The sequence below is a fragment of the Poromitra crassiceps genome (genome assembly GCF_964638095.1).
Source record: "Poromitra crassiceps genome assembly, chromosome: 21".
Classification (NCBI taxonomy): domain Eukaryota; kingdom Metazoa; phylum Chordata; class Actinopteri; order Beryciformes; family Melamphaidae; genus Poromitra; species Poromitra crassiceps.
In genome coordinates, this window is record NC_139638.1 from 10,138,703 (window position 1) to 10,160,899 (window position 22,197).

The 22,197-nt window shown below is 43.9% G+C and overlaps 1 protein-coding gene across 1 annotated transcript in view; it reads left to right on the plus strand.

Annotated features, from left to right (window-relative positions):
• Window positions 1-5,476: 5,476 nt before the first annotated feature.
• LOC310795494 (uncharacterized protein) overlaps window positions 5,477-22,197 on the plus strand; it is a gene marked incomplete at both ends in the record, with an annotated part of 338,406 nt that continues 321,685 nt past the window's right edge. The window contains one exon of the mRNA XM_083657553.1: window positions 5,477-5,602. Within this exon, the coding sequence (XP_083513679.1) occupies window positions 5,477-5,602 (126 nt within the window). The remainder of the gene's footprint in view (window positions 5,603-22,197) is intronic.

A 22,197-nucleotide genomic window follows, 5' to 3' on the forward strand; every position in this document is an offset into this window, starting at 1 on the left:
ATGAAGTGCCTGATTTATGGTTAATCTAGTAATATATATTATTTTCACACATAAATGTAGGCTATTGAAATGTAGGCTTATTATGTGGTGTATTCCCAGCCCCCCCCCCCCCCCCCCCATACGTGTAGGCTAGGTGTTTTTTTACAATGAATTCGTATATCATTAATAATTGGGATTATTGTAAATATTAGGATAGGTGAGATCAGATGACTGCTTACCATGTAAAAGCTTTAATAACACTGGCATTGAGGACCATAGTGTTATTAAATATTGTACATGGTATGCAGTCATCTGATGTCCCCTCCCCTAAACGTTACATGTCATGACTTTCTCCTTGGCAGAGATCTGTGCTCCAGCACATTGCCTCGTGTTTCACTGTAAACGAGTAGGCTATTGTGACAAGCGAACTTTTTCAGTGAAACAAGTTTGCTTGTCACACAATACTCGTTGGACTTATTTGAGGGCATGTATGTTTATCGTTCACGTTCGCTAACCTGTCGGTCTTTAAACTCTTTGAACAGGTCTGGATGCCTGTCGGCAAGATGTTTAGCCAGGTTCGATGTGTTTGATCCTTTCGCTTGCGTCACGTTGAAGCACCTTTTACACACTGGTTTGGATGTGTCCACGGGCTTGCCTTCGCTGTCGGCAACGTAAGCAAAATATTTCCATATTTCGCTTCGTGCATCTGCTTTTTCTACAAGCGTTGGTCGGCTTGCAAGACTAGAAGAAGCCGCTGCCATTTTCGCTGCGTCTGTCCTGTGTGTCGGGGTGCTGTAGTGAGGACTGAACGACTGTGGCCAGAGAGCGAGCAGAGAGGGAAGAGGGGAAAGTCGACACGCCCCCACATGAAGCAGACAGAGTCAGAGACGAGCTTTTTTTCACTTTTCACGAGTCACCATTGGTTCAAGGCAAGGCTGTGTTGCCTTCACGTGAGGTGGGAGACAGGCTCTCAACTGTAATGCCGCTGTGTCTCTCTCCTCCGCTAACAAACACCACGGTCGCACACTGACGCAACCCATGACATTTTTTTAAGTATCGGTACTAAATTAACGTGGTATAGTATCCTTTTTAACGGCAGGGAACCGCGGTACCATACTAATACCGGTATACCGTGCAACCCTACCTACCACCAAACCATAACACGAGTTATCTCAAATAGGGCTGCATGATTAATTGTAATAAAATCTCATACCTCTATGCCATCCTATGCCTGACTGACAATGATTCTGCTGCATGTTTTCATTGGGGACATCCCTTGCATCACATCAAGCGCTCCTGCCTTTCAGCACATGCAGCGGACAGAAAGAGAAAGGAAAACAACTCCAGAGAGAGGCATAAGAGAGCATTGTTGTTGTTGATTGGAGAATACTGTTTATACAATTTTAATGTCATTGTAATTTAGTATATACATGTGTGTGTACTCTGTGTGAAGCCCATTTGACCTGCTGATGAAACATTCCCATTACAGTCATTATAATATTTTGTTGTTTCTGTCTGTATATCAGGCAAAAAGAGCGCAGTATAAAATGTAGGCTATAGAAATTCTTTTGATTAAGAAATGTGATCTCACTTCTGAGCAAGAAAATCGAGATTTTCATTTTGGCCAAGGTTAGAAACAGAGGGGAACGGGAGAGCCGTGAGGTGCGGTTCGGAAGGCCTACCTGGCGTTCAAAAGCCCCGGCGGGCCTGGTAGCAGGCTGCCTGGTGCCTCAGTCCCAGGGTGTCGCTGACGGTGCACAGGCAACCGTGTGCGTCCAAATCCAAAGAGCAAGGGTACCGTCCCAGTGCTACCCTGCAGTTAATTTAATCTCTCAGTTTGAAAATAAAAATCTCCATGAACCTGAAGATGGAGGAGAGTTAGCCTATTTTCCATTTTGCATAAATATCTGTGCATGAGTTGTTTCCCAAAGAAACTGGGTTTATAAAGCTGTCATAAATCTGTCCATCTGTTATATAGCCTATGCCTATTTTAAAACTCTGAGAATTTGCCAGGAGAACAATTTCTGTCCCACTTTATTGTTGGCAAATTATATAGAAGTAAACCTTATTAATTATTAGGCTTATACACATGTATGCATGCCACAGCAGGAAATTAACTTTTTTTTTTTTAACAAGGGCCTTTTTTTGCCCTTGTTAAATGTGTTTCGGGGGCATTTTGGATAAATTCCAGGGCAATTTTATAAAATGTTGGGAAATACTAGCTTGATATTCAGATTGAATTGTCAACTCGTAAACTAGGGGTGTCAAAAATAATCGATTATAAGATGCATCGCGATGCAGAGGTGCACGATTCTGCATCGATTCACAAATGTCAAAAATCGATTATTAATTTTTTTTTTTTTTTTTTTTTTTAATAATCAAATAAAATATAATGGAAGTACATGCAGTTGTTTATTTTAATTATGTATCTAATACAATGCAATTCCAAATGCACTTTTATTTTAAAAGTAGCCACACAGTGAGAAAAAAGAAAGTGAGAAAAAAAAATCATGTATTGCAGAAAAAAGTGATGCATCGATTTAAGATGCATCGAGATGCATCGATAATCGTAATCGAATCGAAGCCCTCTGAATCGTAATCGAATCGAATCGTGAGGCCAGTGAAGATTCACAGCCCTATCGTAAACTCATTTCCATCTGTGGAGTGGGTGGGACTTCGAAGGTCTGGAGCCAGGCTAGGGGAACACCTCCAAAACGATAGCCATTGATTTCAGGACCGCACAAAAACAAGACACCCAAACTTCCACTAACAATCTCTGACCAACGACCCAGAACTCTGACTGACTCCTTCAGTGGGTATCCCCGGTACCCACATACACCAATCTAAAATGGCACATCAACACCACCTCCATCATGAAAAAGGCCCAGCAGCGACTGTACTTCCTTAGGCAACTGAGGAAGTACAGGGTCAAACAACGCCTGCTGCTCCCGTTCTACACTGCCATCATTCAAAGTATACTCCCCTCATCCATGATAGTCTGGTATGGAACAGTAGATAAACTCTCAAAACACAAAGTACAGTGCATAGTCAAAAAGGCTTCCAAAATCATAGGATCTGACCTTCCCTCTATGGACTCCATCTTCACCTCCTGTACAGTCACTCATGCTGGTGGCAAGATTTACTTATAAGCACGCACCGCACTGATTTCAATCCGCTTTAGTTTAGGGCTTGAATCCACTGAAATGATTTTCACGCCATGCCTTTTGGCATATATCACACTGCTAATCTTTTGGCAAATGACAGCCATAAATACGATGCATTAGTCATGTGACATGGAGGCTATGCTGCACCTGGCACTGCACAGAGAGCACAAGTGAATGAGGAGAGAGAGAGGGGAAAGAGTGTTTGGCTGCTTTCATGCTAACCAGAGGACTAAACACAGCAAACGCACAATGTGGAGTGTCTGCAATCAAAATGAATCAAAATACACAAATGTGCTTTCAAAAACACTGCTCTTTCCTAGGGGTGCACCGATCACGTTTTTTGCCACCGATCACCGATTGCCGATCGCCTATGGGAAATATCTGCCCAACCGATCATCGACCGATTACCGATCACCGATCACCGAAATATAAACTCCTCAAAAAGTTTGGAAACGTTATTTCGGTCGATTTTTTTCTCCCCTTTAATAATACCAATTGGCATTGTATTTTATATCGTTGGAAAGCCTGATTAGTGATGGGGCTTTTTTTTTTTTTATTATTATTTTTTTATATAAAAAAATATCGGCAATCAGCCGAAATATCGGCAATCAGCCGATCGCATATTTGAGGTCAAAATCGGCCGATACAATCGATCTGTGCACCCCTACTCTTTCCGCTTTCCCTTGATGTGTACAAAAGGATCTGCTCAACATATTGGGATTAATGTGTGTGTATATTATATATGTTAGATTGATGAACTGTTTTATGGAAATCAATCATTCGAGGGTTTAAAATATAAAAATATGGACAGTTCTATTTAAGTGTAAAAATCAAATAAAAAACAGGATAATAATGTCTTAGTAAAATTAAATAATACACCATATCACAAATAAATACAAACAATATACAAATATTGAAATAACCAAACATTTAGCTTATTTTCACCAAGGTCTTTATGTCCAGACAGTGAGACAGAGCGATATTAGGTTGAGCTTGTTTGTGAACGCAGCGAACAGCTGTGATTGTTTGGATGTTCTGTTGCTCTCAGTTCAGTTCAATTCAGTGATGACTAATTGCAGTGACTATCAAACGATAATAGTCTAATCCCCCCCCCCCCCAATTTTTTTTAATTTTTAAAAAAAAGTGGGTTTATGTAACACCAATTAACATATAGACTCTTTCTGTAAATCTTCCAGTCTTATCATCTGTTAATGCTCTGTTATCTACTCACCACTGAATTGTTGCATCAAACGTCCATGCATGGCCTCCTGATGTGGAGAGAGAGCGGAGAAGAGGGAAAGTAGTGGACAGACAGGAGAGGGGAGAACATGCAATTTTTATGAAGCATTCATGTTGTTGATGTTTTTCTTCTAGTTTGCTTCTGACACTAAAACAGGGGGGGGGGAAAGCGGGCCGGTGTTGATGTGTGAATGCAAATTTTATTCCACCATGTTTTCATCTTAATAGCAATCTTTTGACACCCAAAGAAATAAGCAGGCTGCTCGCCGAATGAACCCGCGGAAGAACAAGCACTGCTTATGAGATAATAAAAGCTCTCCATTTCTCTCCTATAGCAGCCTTCATCTCTCTCACTCTTCCTCTCTCTCTCTCTCCCTCACTTGCTAGCAGGGAGGTGCTGGAGCCGAGGAGAAGCCGACGCTCAGAAGGAGGGGAAGACGTTCTGTCGCCATCATCACCTGCACTTCACGTGTGCGAGGCACCACGACAGTTGGAGTGAAAGAGGGGCGTTTGGCAGAGGAGGAGCGCGCAGAGGAAGAGGCAGAGCAGCGAGAAGAGGAGGACATTGTGGATGGGCAGATAGAAAGAGAGGGAACTGTGCTGCAGCAGGTTCCCCACCGTGCTCTCAGCACAGGACTGCGTGACTGGTCTGTGCAGGCAGAGGGAGAGAGAGAGAGAGAGGAGAGGAGAGGAGGGAGGAGGTAGGAAGGGGGAGGGGAGGCAATTCAGCGCAGTGCAAAGCTGACAGGATGAGTAGCAGCCGTGGCAGGCAGCAGCAGCAGCAGCAGCATCAGGACCACTAGCGGTAGCATCTTTCTCCGTGGCTGCTGGAGGCTCTCTTGTGGCTGCCGTAGCATCAGTCTCTTTCACACACGTCGTCGAGGCACACAGTAAGACGCTCCCGCAGTGCCAGCCTGGTATGCACACGCACCGTGGTGGCCACCAGAGGAGGAGGTGGTGGTAAGCGGACGGGGGGCCTGGGGGGGGGACAGAGGGGCGCAGGGACGGGAAACGGGGGACGGCCGGTGCTATAGTGCGAACGGGAGGAGGAGGGCTGGAGCCACGGCGACAGCAGCAGCAGCAGCAGCGGCACCATGGCGCAAGCCGCCAAGCAGCTCCGCAAGAACAAGGACCTAGCGGAGGCCACGGCCAAGGAGGCGCGAGACAAGGAGGAGGAGAAGAACAAGAAGAGGAATAAATCCAGGGACCGCAGGCGCAAGGTAAGGCTGGCCACCTCAGGAGGCAGGCGAGGTGATGGTCTCTCTCTCTCTCTCCCTCTCTCTCCCCTTATCTCTATCAGTCTCTCCCCCTATTGTGCAAGATTGGGTTAGGATGCATTTACACACGTATCATTGCACCGATGATCTTGCGGCCTCAGCGGGTGTGCATGTGCGTAAGCGGTCGTGCACAGACGCTTCGCTGCAGGGCAGGCTGTGTCTGCGCTGCAGGGCAGGTTGTGGCTGCGCTGCAGGGCAGGCTGTGGCTGCGTTTAGCTTTAGGGGGAGGAGAAGGACACTGCCGCTGATGGTCATGGCGGTTGAGGCGGGACCAAGATGTGCGGTTTGTCATGTAGCCGGGAAGCTGACGTTTCAAAACATATGTTTTTGGATTTCAGCTTTTTATGGATGCAGATCCCTCTCCAGTGGGAGATTGGTGCACTCCTGCTATTTCTGTTGCTCTTAATCACATCCCCAGTAATGTGCTCTGCATGCTCTCTTCTTTTCCCAGAAGAGTGTAATGGTCTTAGTTCTGGTCTCTCCCCCCACCCCCATATGAGGGGTGTCTTGGTCTTAGTTCTGCCCCCCCCCCCCCCCCCATATGAAGGGTGTCATGGTCTTAGTTCTGGTCTGAATTCTGGTCTGGGGGAAGAGGCAAAATGGTGGGGGCAAACGGAGGTACACTCTTACAGTATAATGGATGTGTTATTGTTACCACCTCTGTCTAGTTTTGGACGGTACCTTTTACTTTTCAACATAACGTGCTAATGACAACATAGCCTACATGACATGTTGCTATATTGTGTCTGAACAGCTGATTTAACCCTCCATCTCTCTCCTCCACCCCTCTCCCACTCCTCTCCTCCATCTCTCTCCTCCACCCCTCTCCCACTCCTCTCCTCCATCTCTCTCCTCCACCCCTCTCCCACTCCTCTCCTCCATCTCTCTCCTCCACCCCTCTCCCACTCCTCCATCTCTCTCCTCCACCCCTCTCCCACTCCTCCATCTCTCTCCTCCACCCCTCTCACACTCCTCTCCTCCATCTCTCTCCTCCACCCCTCTCCCACTCCTCTCCTCCATCTCTCTCCTCCACCCCTCTCCCACTCCTCCATCTCTCTCCTCCACCCCTCTCCCACTCCTCCATCTCTCTCCTCCACCCCTCTCCCACTCCTCCATCTCTCTCCTCCACCCCTCTCCCACTCCTCCATCTCTCTCCTCCACCCCTCTCCCACTCCTCTCCTCCATCTCTCTCCTCCACCCCTCTCCCACTCCTCCATCTCTCTCCTCCACCCCTCTCCCACTCCTCACGCTGATTTGCTGCCCTGCAGCTGGGCCAGTATTGTAACGTGATCATTAGAATATCTTTTCCTTTCATTTATTCAGATAGTATTTCCCTGAGCACAGCAGCTAATGGCTCAATGGATGAATGCCAGCACTCTATTGTCTTCACCTCGTCCTGTAGCGGTACTATGTGCTGCACATGTCTCGTGTCGGTGGAGGTGCTGGAGGTGCTGGAGGTGCTGGAGGTGCTGGAGGAGGTGGAGGTGGTGGAGGTGCTGGAGGTGGTGCTGGTGACAGAGGGATGTTTTATAGTCACTCTGTGAGATGAGTGTGGAGGTGTGTGTATGAGAGAGAGAGAGAGAGACGGAGAGAGACAGAGAGAGAGAGACACACACACACACACACACACACACACACACACACACACACACACACACACACACACACACACACACACACACACACACACAGACACAGACAGAGACAGAGGAGAACAGAGAGTCCAGTCCACTAAATTAGATGTGTTATTTGGAGAAGGCTCTGTAATGTGCTCTGGGGTTTCTTTCCCCTCTCAGGTAGTTTGATGCTCTCTTCATAGAAAACAGCTGGTTGTTTTGATCTAAGCTACATAATGAAGGAATGAGAATGAAACGTCCAATATACACAACTGTGTGAGGCTGTGTGTAATATTATGTTCAGCTTGTTTGTTTGACTTACTTTCTGTATATTCAGTATTGCGATGCTGATCCATTCAACAATGTGAATGTTAGGGCTGCACGATATTGGATAGGACACAAATCTGACATTGCAATATATTTTGTTTCTGCGATGCATGAAAAAAAAAACAGAAATTTTCACCAAAATACTTGAAGTTCTATCAAGCCTTCATCAAGGTGGTCTAGTGGTTAACCTGCGCGGGGGACATAGTAGGAAGTGAGTGTGTTTTTAGCCGCAGCCAGAGTGAGTTGCAGGATGCTGAGTAAAGAGCTAGAACATCATTGAGAGCAGGGCCCCAAAGCCAAATTCACTTTTTCACTCACCTGCCAGGTGACGGCTAGATGGAAAAAAATCCACCCGCCAGGCATATTTTTTACCGGCCAAAATAATATATCGCATTGTCGTCACATATACGTCAGGGATTCCGCTAGGCATTTTTTTTTCAGAAATGTGACGTAGGCTGTCACTTTAGCAGAGGTTAAAAGACGCTTTTTACCTCCGCTAAATTGACGACTGCATTCAATTCCAGGGTCGTGTTTGGTAGCCTATACGGGAGAACCAGAATGAAACAGTCTCACAAAGCACTCGTGTTAGCCAGCTGTGCACCAAAACACACATGATGACTATTATCTCCTCATATATCATACGAGCGTCAGCAACAAGTGCGAGCGATTGATTCATTGATTGATTCGCCCGACATAGGCTGACAATTTACCCCTGCTTAATTGACGACTGCATTTCATTCCAGAGTCACGTTTGGTAGCGTATACGGGAGAGCCAGAATGAAACAGCCTCAGGAAGCACTCATGTTAGCCGGCTGCACACCAAAACACACAGTTTTAATGTTACATGATGACTATTTGACCCCTGAGCGTCACCCGTCAAACGTTAAATCTGGTCGCCGCTGACGCTTTGTGGGTGTTAATTTCGTGCCCTGACTGAGAGGCTGTGCGTTATGTTGGCTGCTGTACAGACATAAAATGCCAGTTCAGAGTTGGTCTGAACTGAGTAAAAAGCTTGTTAGCAGCTACGAGCCAGGCTAAGCTAAAATAGACTAGCACAACACCAGAGGCTTCCCACCTACGGTTCTAACATACGCTACTCTTAACAAACCCTTAAATCTGAGCAAATGATGTTATATCTGACAGACTTCCCTTGGAAGTCTTCATGGAAAAAGAGTTTTCCATTTGGATCAAACGGCACAAAAAAAAGTTCTAGCATGACGAGTTTGAGTTAATTTGCCTAATGCCTACCCCACACTACAGGATAATTTGCAAGATTATGGCCAAGATTCCCCCCTCCCGATTTTCTCGGGGGTGCTCCCGATCTTAGGCGCGTCGGGCAGATAATCTTCCCAAATGATCCTGTAGTGTGTGGGGTTCAAAGATTCACAATCGGGAAGACTGCCTCTTCCCGATTGTGAATCGGGCATATCTAACATGTTAGATATTTACAACCCGACAGGCGATTGCATCTTGAGCAGAGAGCCAGTAGTAGCTGCGTTTCCATTACAGTTTTTCGCAAAATAATCTGGTCCGCGTTCGCCCGCAGCCCCGCACAGAAACAAAGAACGAGGAAATTGTCATCGAGGTGAAATACCCGTGCGTCTTTGAACGGGACGGAAAACTAATGTATACTGCAAAGCATGTAGCCTACAACAAGCGCTTAGGTCTCATATGCTTCCCGCATCGGCGAGTGTCCGCACGGAAAAGTGAGTCAAATCAGCAGACGCGCCCCTCCACAAGGCACCTGTGCAGACGGTTTTCGCCTGGCCGTGCACAGTAGGCCTACACCCCGAATGGACGCGGCTGTCCGCGCAAATATTAGTTAAACAAATCCTTTCAGTGCAAATGCATTATAAAAACAAAAAATAAGATTTGTTTAGAAAACGAAATGACACAAATGTATTATTATTATTATTATCATTATTACTACTAGGCTACTACACCCGGTGCGCACACTGAATAGGCATTTTAAAAGTTAACGTCGAGCCCTGCTTCCAAGGTGAATCTTCGGCATAATCTTCTAGTGTGTGGGGTTGCGTTTGAACAGACGCGATTGTGTGTGTGTCCCAAGATTGAAATGTTAAAAAATCGGCTCTCTCTGTCCTGTAGTGTGTGGGCTCTCAAGATTTTTATAATCTTCAAGGATTTGAAAATCCTGTAGTGTGGCGTAGGCATAACTTGACATTGCACGTCCTGCGATAGCTGGCCTTACTGGTGCAAACAAACAGAAAAAAAATCCAGCTATTACCACGACCACTGTGGCAGTACATTACTGTGACCACTGTACTTTTGGGGGGGGGGGGGGATCGATACACCATAGTATCGCGATATTTTGCCTGACGATATTGTATCGATATTTGGACGCCAAGTATTTTTTTGCAGGCCATGCCATGCCAGGCCACCGGGCATCTGCCCGAAGTGCCCGATGTTGCAGTCCGCGCCTGCAGTGGTGTATTGAGTCCAGAGAAGCTTAATAATGTAGCCTACATGTGGGTCAAGGAAAAGGAGTTAGACAATATATCGAAATATCGCAATATTCAATATATCGTCAAGTGACCTTGACACTGACGAAGGCCCGAACCAGGCCGAAACTGTTTGTCTTTATGTCGTCTCAATAAATGTCCGCCACGGGAGCTATCTAAAAAATTGTGTTGCGAGCCCTTTTTTCGTTTATTTTCCTGTTTAGTACAGTTGAGCTCAGCACCAACCAGTGGATGTGCATAAGTCTCTGGATGCTTTGCTTAAAGAAAACAACTAAACACAATACATTTCTTCCTATCAGATTCAGAATAGGGCAGTGGTGCCCAACGGTTAGAGAAGCGAGCTTGTGACAGGAAGGTCGTTGGTTCAATCCCCGGGACCTGGCAGGATAAATCTGGGTGGGGAAAGTGAAAAAGCCGCGCTTGCCCCTCCCTCATTACCACCACTGAGGTGCCCTTGAGCAAGGCCCTTAACCCCAACTGCTCCAGTGCAGCTGCTCAGTGGCCAACAGATCAGACTGTGGTTGTACAGTACTGGTCAGCTTCCAGGTGTGAATGTGTGTGTGAATGTGAACAGGGCGCTCCTGAAAAAGAGAGCATTGCTCTAAGTGAGACTCCCCTGAATAAAATAATAATAATAATAGAATATATGTGAACAATTCATATTATTAGGAGTGGGCTATAAATGGGTCATTTTTTGTTTTGCTTAGGTCTCAGTTTTTTTGTTTTCTATTTGCCCTATCTCAACATGAAATGACAAAATTTTTGGCTTCAGGTCCAAGAAAAAAGTGTGCAGGGCACAAATCCAAGATGACCACCGTTTTCCCTGAAAAATCACATTTCTAGCCATAACTTTGTCATTTTTGGGTCTTTTTACTTGGTTTTGGTGTCTAACCCTATGTTTTGGGGGTCAAGCAATCTATTTATGCATCTAGAAGTAGTCACAAACCATCATATATTGAGTTAATACATACTTTTGACCAAATTTACCCTTCTTTACCTCAATTTTGAACCATGCCCGTAGACCTAATATTTATTGGTAAATTATAGAAAAAACAGATAAAATTTGACATACCATAATAATATTAATAGCAACCCTACACTGCTAATTATTACCAACATTTCACAACATTTAACTTATTTCACTACAAAATACTGTATGGTGAATTTTATTGTGAAATAGGCCATCCGCTATCATAAGTCAACATTACTGTAATCACATGAGGGAGATGGGAAGACAACAGCACATCCCTAGCACAACAGTTTGACTTGATTCTAGAGGAAGCTGGGGTACAGAAGTCATTTAGCCTCTACAAAGAGAGATGCTTTACTAGACTTGGATACGAGGCAGGTGCAGTCTATGATTGCATTCCCTACATCAAACATCTACTTGAGACACTGCTAAATAATCTTCTTGATCGAGCATGCAACATTTACCTTGAGAATGACTTCATAATAGCAGGATTCATAGCACTTGCTAATTTTACGTACAGGGTGACAATGCCCTTCCTCAACTGCGTTGAGATAGCAAGCCAGGATTTGCTGGTTGACATGCTTCTCAAGTTCTGCAGTGACCTTGCTGACAGCTGAGAGCCTAAAAATGTAAAAATGGAAGACAATGCTCCACAAAGTGATCTCGATCACCTTCTTCTTGGAGAGATGTGTGTCCAGGCCGTGAAAGGAGTAGAATTGCAGCGCAAACATGAGTATTAGGATGTTGATCCTGATGCTGCATGAGCAACTCCTCTACACTGACTGCAGACCAACGGAAAAACCTGCCCACAAACAACCTGAATGCAGAGAGGTACTTGGCCAAGTGTGGATATCTTGCTGCCCAGTCAGCCCAACACTCAAATAGGATGTTCAAGGCAAAGGGGATCAAAGATGACCTTTATGCTAACATATAGACATGGCAGTGAAGTTGAGCAGTCAACCACAGCTGTCCTTAAACACCTAGATGCAATGGAGGTGACATGGAGTAACAAACAGAAAGAGAAGAAGAAACAGGTTGAGAGAGAACCTGCAAAAGAAAGTGAGGGCCAATGATTTTGTTGAAAACTTCTTGTGAAGTGCAAAGAACATGGAGGGCCTATTTAATAGATGTAATAGATCCTATTACATCTGTCACTACTCAATGAAGTGAAGGCACTTGTCCTTATGAAGTCACCTGAGCTGAAGGCTTACTTGAGGCAAGAGATCCAATACCAGAGAGTTATCAGAAAAAGAGATGATTGAGAACCTAATTGTGCTCCTCGGGGATGATTACCAAGCTGAGGTGGTATTTCCTTGTGAGGAGGAGGAGCCAGAAAGGCAGAGGGGATCTCTCAGGAAGAACCTATGCTCCAGCCCAACCAATTACTTGCTGTCATTTGGGATGAGGGTATATTGGGTTTTACCTGGATGATAATGGGGATGGAACCTTCCGTGTGGATCACCTGATGCGCGTTGGTACTGGAGATTAAATTTGGCAGCGACCACCTGGCACTGATGACATCCAGAACACTATCGGGCAGCAGATTGTGCCTGTGGCAGTTTCAAGAGCCTGGGACTTTATAGGAGAAAACTGTTATGTTTTAAGCAATGCCCCTGAAATTGAACATATGTTTAGTGAACTATGCTAATTAAGGTGAAAAAATAGGTAAATTTGGTCCAAAAAGGTATTAACTCAATATCTGATGGTTTGTAACTATTTCTAGATGCATAAATAGATTGCTTGACCCCAAACACATAGGATTAGACACTAAAACCAAGTAAAAACACCCAAAAATGACAAAGTTATGGCTAAAAATGTGATTTTTTCAGGGAAAACGGTGGTCATCTAGGATTTGTGCCCTGCACACTTTTTTCTTGAACCCCAGGCCAAAATTTTTGTCATTTCATGTTGAGATAGGTCAAATGGAATAAAAAAAAACTGAGACCTAATAAAAATGACCAAAAAAGTGTTTTTGACCTCTGTATAGCCCACTCCTAATTAGGGATGTTCATCAATTATCGAAAATCGATAATCGATCGTTAAGGATTGGAATCGATCCTGTGGCATTTGGATCGATTTTTTAATTATTAAAAAAAAAAATTTTTTTTTTTTTTTTTTTTTTGGACTAGGTTTGGGTGGAAATCGTTCCTCCTCGCCCCACTCCATTGCACAGCCGACTAACGTGAGGCGGAGCTTCATATAGTCTCTAGTTTTCTGGCTGGGCACGGGCCTTTGTGCCAACAAAACTGTTTTAAACATGAGAAATTCACACCGGCATGCGCCGGGGACAGCAGTGTTGGAGAGGAGACACATTGAAATAAAGAGTTCATTGAGGAGAACACGTTGTCTTTCGTATTTTCTGCCATAGGCATTCATTTTGTTAAAAAAAAAAAAAAAAAAAAAAAAAAAAATTGAAAAAATTGAAAATTTTCTAAGTATTAATAAAATCGATAATCGATAATTGATCGTTAATTCTCACCGATTATCGATTTTGGAAAATTTTCAAAATGAACATCCCTACTCCTAATATTATTTTATATATGTTATACTGGTATTTCATTTTATATTGTACCTTAATGGAAAAACGTGACAATATGAAAATATGCAAGTCTGGGCACAAAACATTCAGTGCCTTTCTATTGGCTATAACAGGCGATTACAGACATTGTACTCTAGTGAAAAAATCATATGTGCGAATATACTTCTCAGTGTTTCCCCTATACATTTCTTCAGGCCTGGAGGGACTTCAAAACCTAAACCGACTTCGGTCGCCAGCGAAAAATGTTGGCCATTTGAAGCCAGATTTGGAGAATATTAACATTAAGATTAGACTTTTGTGATGTCATTATTCATTCCTATTCATTCATATTAATCATTTATGTTATTAGTCTTTTTTCAGGCCTGGCGGGGCCTCGTTGGCCTGGCGGGCCCGCCAGGCCTGTACAATTGTAGGGGCAACACTGCTTCTTCTTGATGGAATTGTACTTCTTTACAGCATTATAACGTATAAGAGAATGACACAGCAATTTACAGCATCAACGTCACTGTGAAGTTTTCCAGGAGTTTACAAGCTAAAAGACACGTCTCCTGAGGCACTGTGCCCCCTCTGTGCTTCATTAGGTCTGTCTGAGTCTCTCTCTCTCTCTCTCTCTCTCTCTCTCTGCCTCTCTCTCTCTGCCTCTCTCTCTCTGCCCCTCTCTCTCTCTCTCTCTCTCTCTCTCTCTCCATCAACAATTGTCACTCTTTCTCTGTCCACGTTTCTTTGTCTCTTTTTTTTGCAGGCCAGGCCACCGGGCATCGGCCCGATTATGCCGTCCGCGCCTGCCGGTTACACCGTATAAATATATATAATATAAAATATTAAAAGAATATATAAAAAAAAATCCTCAGCTGTCCTCATGGTCCAGTCAGTCAGCTCCTCTCTGCTGCTGTGTTAGCTTGGACGCTCACAGAGTCATAACACTGCCTCACAAACTTGGCTGCATCCAACTGGAGACAACTTTTCAGACCCTGGAGACAATCTTTCTCAGAAGAGACTAACGCGACAAATCTGGAGACTTTTTCGGACATGGGATTAACATTACCAGCAAGCAGCAGTTGGTTAATTTGGTTAATAAAAAATAATAATAATAAAAAAAAAAATCGAACATGGCAAATTACATTCGAACATGCCCCTCCCCCACATTCGACGTTAATTTCGAATAAAAAGTGACAGCCCTAGCACCCAGAAGGAGGGACGGGGGGTGGGGGGAGGTAGAGGCAGGCCAATGTTCTGCGGATGTTAATTAGTTCCATTGAATGTAAATCAAACTGGGCAGCATGGCATCTCTACTCTACTCCTCTCCACTGTACTGCCAACAGAGATCCTATCATGACTCTGGATAGACTGGATTAGTGTCCTCTAGTAAGAGAGTGGCGTCAGCGGAGGACCAAAATGTGAGACTCATTAGCCAATGAACAGCCAGGAATGGGTCTCGCGCTACTTTTGCATGCTAAAATAAAGCTGATAATGTACAATTTGATTCAAGGGATGAAAAACCCTTTCAAAGTACAACACAAACCTATTCTAGTCTATTTTGCTGCAACTCGACAGTGCTGCTTTTTTTACTCAAGAGTTCCACTTTCTACTTCCTGGAAAAAAACTGGTCCATTGGAGTGAATGGAGATGTCGGAACTCTTCTATTATACGGCTCTGGACTGGATACAGTAATGGGCTTAAAGAATCCATAAAGAAAGGAAAGTACTATTGGGGCATCATGGTGGCACTATACACCGTGTAACTGCAACGTCCTGGGTTCAAACCTGACCCAGGGCCTTTGTCACATGTCAGTGATGTCACACCCCAACACTTCCTGCTTTCTACTTGTCTGTGACTATCCCATAAAGGCGAGACCAAACTGGTCCAGAAATCATCAACACAATATCCGGAAATGTCACTATGCAGCCAATTTTAAAATCGCTGAGTGCACCTAGCATTGTTCTCAGTTTTACAGATGATCAATTTGGGTGATGCATTTATTGTATTTGATGAAAAAAATATATATACCGTAAATTTCGGACTATAAGCCGCGGCTTTTTCCCCGTTTTTTGGCCCTGCGGCTTATATAACGGTGCGGCTTATCTATGGATTTTTTCGGAAAAAAAAAAAAAAAAACGGAATTCTCTCTTTTTTAGCACTCTTTCTAACTATAAATCCACTTCTGTTTTAATTTCCTCTCTTGCCCTCTTTTCACCACACCGCGGACACTGTGTGCACTGTAAAAAAAACCACAGGTGGTGTTGTGTTATGTTGTTTTGTTGAAATGTTAATAAATGGGAGCTTCCTCAAACAGCCATCTCTTTCCCGACAATCCCCTCTGTGCATGAACCCTTACATATGGTAATTAAACATTAAAACACAAAAAAAAAAAAAAAAACATTAAAACACCTGCGGCTTATAGTCCGGTGCGGCTTATATATGTAACAAACAGGCAATTTTGCTGCTGCGGCTTATACTCCGGTGCGGCTTATAGTGCGGAAATTACGGTATATATATATATATATTTTCTATGTAAATGAAGTTTGAACAGATAATAGCTGCCTCATGCTTCTGGAATAGAAACATATTCAGACAGAAGATGTATGGATGGATGGAAGGGCTGTCTGTCAAATCTATTCAAAAGTTGATGGACTTGTTTTTTTGTTTTATCCGGGAGTGTTTGTGCAGATATAAGACAATGTTTTATTGACATTTCATTTAGCAAACATTTCATTTAGCAACCTTCGTCTTTGTCCATGAAGTACAGTCTCTTACGCTAAGGAGACCAGGGGCACAGGACCCAGATTTAGTTCTGCGGCTGGCACTGGCCCCAGAAATGTCCTCGGATTTCCCCCTCTCTGGAAGGCATTAGTATTCCCAGGGGAGGTCAAGCGGTTGGTAATTGGTTGGAAAGATATAGATTATTTGCTTGGTTACCACTCCCACCCACGCCCCACAGGGACCAGAACTCTGTAATAATCACAAATACATTGATCGAGAATGGGGTTGAAATGACTCAATCACTCCAGTGAAAACTACATTACCAGCTCTCCTCAGTAATACAAAGGCAGTCTGGACACGGTCAGTGATTTTCTCCACATAGCCAGGTAAAAATGTCAACTGACCCACGAATGTCCCATAATAAAAAACAAAACACTTATTACTTCTCATAGCTTTGTCATTTACCCCCTATTTGATTATTGCTAGTTTTGTGAAGCAACGTCTCTATTTACAAAGCGTTACCTCCTCAATGTGCAGCTTCAGTTCAAACGTTGCCTCTCTATTCAGTTTGTGGAGGCACAAACTTGGCACGCTTCTGTGTTGCCAACTCTCTTCCAAGGAAAGTAGCTATGACTGCTCCAAAAGTCATCGTCTTTACATACAAAGTCAGCATATTTAGTCTGTTTTTTTATTATCATGCAGCACAAGATGCCCAAGCATTAATTCTACTGATCCTGGCTGGATGGCGTCTAGGGGCCACTGGGGCATATCACTATCTTGCTGGCTCTACGGCTATACTGGTGCCAGGAGGACGACTAGCATTAGCATGCTTTACGTCTTAAAGGAACACTCCGCCCATTTTCAACCAGCTTTGTATCATTAGAACATCATTAACTCAAATCAACTCTCAATAACTGTCAAACTATTCATCATTCATCTAGTTTGACAGTTATTGAGAGTTGATTTGAGTTAATGCGTTATTAATTTGAGTTAGTGTGGACCAGTGATGTCACTGGTCCACACTTTAACACTCAATAACTGTCAAATTAAATGACAGACTTCAAAACAGTTTACAGTTTTCTGATATACTACTGATGTTCTAATGATACAAAGCTGGTTGAAAATGGGCAGAATGTTCCTTTAAAGCTGCTTGCTACTGTACAGATTTTCGATTGTTAAACTACACCGACAAGAAGCAGCAAGTCTAAATGCCAGGTTGGTATAGCACAAAATAAAAAAACACAAATGAGCTTTGATGGCTGTTAAATTATCTGAGCAGCCACACCAATATACAGTGTGGGGAACCCTGTAGATCAGTGACTCCCAAAGTGTGCGACACGTGGTCAATGGACTGGCTGTAGCAGGCCCAGCTTTAAAGCTAGAGTGAAGATCCTGATATCATATGAAACTAGAAGATCTAAGGCATCCATTGGTACCACGCCCGTCATGCTAGGGCTCAATCGGCAACGGGGCGGCGGCTGCAAAGTTAGGCTAAATTTTGTCGAGGTAAAAACGATTTCAAAGGGGCCCCTTGACCTCTCACCTCAGGTTATCTGAATGAAAATGGGTTCGATTTACGTCAAACGCGTCAAACCGCGTCAGACACACCCGTCCTTAACCTATGTGCGATTCGAAATCACGCGTCCGCACCATAGACTGGCGAAACATGGCCGCCCCCAGTGTGGCTGACAGTTTCAAATTATAACAAAACAACCACTATTGCAATTTGCAATACATGTCCCGCAAGGTTTCTGAGATTAGGGGAAAGTCTGAGCTGGCGTTACGCTAAACCAAACGTGGGGATGAGGCAGCGGATTTGTTTTGGCGTTAACGTTAGCTGTTGTGATGATGGCTAACGTTAGCTAGCTGGTTAGGCTATCTAGTTGCAGGGTAGCGCTCCACAAGCTTGTTGTGACCAAAACCCCTGCATTTAAAGCATTTCATACTCCCAGAGCTGGCGTAAACCATAGAGAACCTCATGCATTAGCCTACTCAAAATGAAACGTCCAGGGTTTGTGTCTCCAAAATCAACTAACGCTAACGTTACATGCAAGCTAACGTAGCTAGCTGCGGAGCAGTCATGATCTATAAGGAAAACGAATGCGCACATAGCCTACATAATTGTCAACATCACATACATGTATTTTCTTTAATCTAGACTACAGGCATCATTTTTCAGTCAAAAGTGAAACGACACAGATATGATGGCGTATACAGTGAGGCTTTCCATGTCTCACTATAGAACTGGCCCCATGCAAAATTCAGACCGCTTATATGTTGCCGACATGCCAATAAGAGTCTAAATGTAATTTTTTATGTTTTATCTGCAGACTAAGCAGCTAGGCTTTCGGTTCTATAAAAGCCATTATTTTTTGTATTGACTATTGAGTGATACACTTTACTAAAAAAAAATATATCACAATAGTGATGTCAGATTTGCTTAGGTCAGAGCTATGGAATATTAAATCATCCATCTTTGCTCACAACATCTGCCCTTTCTTTCTTCTTCTTTTTTACCCCAGGTGTGCATAAAGTACAGGTTAAGAACTTATGGAAAAGTCATGGAAATCCATTGGTCAAAATGTGTATGAACCCTGAAGGGTTAAATTGAGCATTTATGAGAGATTTCAAAAATATCGAGATTAGGGATGGGCATCGAATTTCGAATTTTCAAATAATCGTTGTTATTATCAAGGTCGACTTTTATTATTGAAATTCGAAATTCGTTTTTTGAAAAAAAAGAAATGCTAGAAATGCCCATCCCTAATCGAGATATATATCGTGTATCGCGATATAGCCGAAAAACATCGCGATATTCTTTAGAGGCCATATCGCCCAGCCCTAGTTCGATTGCTACCCACAAGTCTACCTTTACAGTAGGGCTGCACAATTATTCGTATTTTCATCGTCATCGCAATATGAACATGCGCAATAAACGCATCGCAAAGACTGCCTGAAACGCAATGAATAACAAAAGTGGTTTTATTGACATGCGTCATGCATTCCCACTCAGCATCTGATCATTTTGTCTTGTGTTGTAAATCCAGCGTACACCTTTCCCTTGCAACAGTGCGCTCCGCCCCTCTGCCAAAGCCCAAACACGCTGTGTGTAGTTTCAGCTAGAGTCAGTGTGTATTTCATTTCTTTATTCAGTGGGCATAGGCTATGTTTGGGGTCTGTGTTAGCATTATTAAAGCAGAAAGACATAGGAACTGTATAGCGAATATGCATACTTTAATATTTGTTTATTTATCGCAAGTCGTACCGTCATCGCTATATTGAACAATATTATCGCACATCGCAGATTTTCCTCATATCGTGCAGGCCTACTTTACAGGTAGCATTTTTCACATCCTAAATAGCTTGTTGATTGATTTTCTTTTCTTTCAGTTGTTGCTGATCAAAGTTTGTCTCAACAAACACGTGTTATGCAGGCAAATACTTCTGATGAGTTAGGGGAAAATGTTGGCAATCTGGCTTTTGGGTATTTTGCCACAATTTTTGTATGTGGATGGGATCATTAATTTGCCGTATGCCCAAATTCACATGTTAATGAAATAAAAAATACTAGAAATATAAGCGCACTTCAATTAACGCGCTCTGGAAAAACACATCATCTTAGTCTTGTGTGGTGATCAGAGTTGTGATTAAAGGGTTGGGTTGATTTTCAGATCTCAAAGTGGGCTGTGACATTCTTAAATGTGGGTACATATACATACAGTACAATATTACATACTGATACTGTGTGTATCAAAATGAGGCTTATTGAGTCAATAAATCACGACAAAACGGATTATGCTAAGAAGGGGTTATTTGAACCAGGAAGTAAATACCAAGGCATGGTCATGGTTAACACATTCACTGCCAGCCGTTTTTTCAATACTGTAGGTAGGTTCTGCCAAGGTTTTTTTTTGAGGATTCTGGCTCATCTTTCAAGAGCCGAGGATTCTTTTCTGCTAAGATTTTGTGAACACAAATGATCTCAAAAGAACTAATAGAATGTGTGCTTTCTCTGTCTAAAAGAGTTAGTTTGTAGAGTTAGTAGTTATGTAGGCATTAGCAGTAGAATACAGCATGGTTTCAGCGTCTGAAAATTTATTCTGAGATAAATGGCTTTTTGTGAAATTCGATAGAACAGTCACTTTAACCATTTATTTTTGGCGTAAGACGTCAGACATCTAAACAATAGTTTTGAACAGTAATTTCCTCCATAGCAGCAGGAAACCCCCCTCTCCTTCAAACTCCTCCCTCCGTGGGTGTGTCTCTGGTGGCTTTGCAGCGTTTGTCACAAGCGAGGCTCTGCCTGTCTGTGCTGCCTGGCTGCTGGCGGCTGCTCTTTGGGCGAGTCTGCATGAGTCGTTTCGGTTGTGAGCTCAGCTGCAATGAAGCTGCGTGCGATTGTGGGCTTTCTGCGGGTGTTTCAAAGTGTGTTGCACGCATAATCTATTATGCAAATTTGCAATCCCCCACCGCCAGCTCCCAGCGCGATAATGCGCGAAAGCGAAAGCGTTTTCGCCAATCCATTTTACAGTATGAGAGAATGGTTTCCTCGCGCGTTCCCCTGCAGTTTTGGCTCGGCTTTTTCTAGTCTGGAGAGCACTGTCGCCACTTAGTGGGTCGGTGGAATGGGTTGTACACGTTCGGTGGCTCCAATATTTTTATAGGAGACGTGGGGGGCGTTGATCCACGTCCCACCGTCAAAAAATAATTCTTTTTTAAGACGAGATATCTCGTCATTGGCAGTCAACCGTTGGGTTTTTTAAGACGAGATATCTCGTCAATGGCAGTGAACGTGTTAAACTAGGACTTCTCTACTGTAATAACTCAGCAGCAGGCTTCTTGGGCCTGCACATTCTCCAGTTTGCTCCAGGCGGGCACTTAACACAATAGATCCACATATCTGCTAATGGATACTGTGTGCTCCTTCTGTGTGCGTGTGCATGTGTGTGTGTGTTGTGTGTTTTCAAAGGAATTGTACTGTGTGTGTGTGTTTGTACACACACACACACACACACACACACACACACACACGTGTGCAATACCTTCAGGGTATCTCATACCTCTTTTATCTAACCATCCTTATGGATGCCCACATCTATTTGGCCACACACTAAGGCTGTATCTCCTCTGTCTTTGTATCTGCCTCTCTCTCTCTCTCTCTCTCTCTCTCTCTCTCTCTCTCTCTCTCTCTCTCTCTCTCTCTCTCTGCCTCTCTCTCTCTCTCTCTCTCTCTCTCTCTCTCTGCCTCTCTCTCTCTCTCTCTCTCTGCCTTTCTCGCTCTCTCTCTGCCTCTCTCTCTCTCTGCCTCTCTCTCTCTCTCTCTGCCTCTCTCTCTCTCTGCCTCTCTCTCTCTGCCTCTCTCTCTCTCTCTCTCTGCCTCTCTCTCTCTGCCTCTCTCTCTCTGCCTCTCTCTCTCTGTCTCTGTCTCTCTCTCTCTGTCTCAGCCTCTCTCTCTCTCTCTCTGTCTCTCTCTCTCTCTCTCTCTCTCTCTCTCTCTCTGCCTCTCTCTCTCTCTCTCTCTGCCTCTCCCTCTCTGCCTCTCTCTCTCTCTCTCTGCTCTCTCTCTCTCTCTCTCTCTCTCTGTCTCTCTGCTCTCTCTCTCTCTCTCTGCTCTCTCTCTCTCTCTCTCTCTGCCTCTCTCTCTCTCTCTCTCTCTCTCTCTCTCTCTCTCTCTCTCTCTGCCTCTCTCTCTCTCTCTCTCTCTCTCTCTCTCTCTCTGCTCTCTCTCTCTTTACACAGCCTGTGAAAGCTGTGATCATTGCGGGATCATTACACCTCGCCTCCTGTTTAAAAGTCACAAGGGGGGAATGGCGAGTCATTTTGTTCCGTCAGTGGAGGTAGTATCAGCCCCGCATCAACGTCTGTTTAAAAGGTTAACCCTGGAAGATGAGAATCTCAGCTCA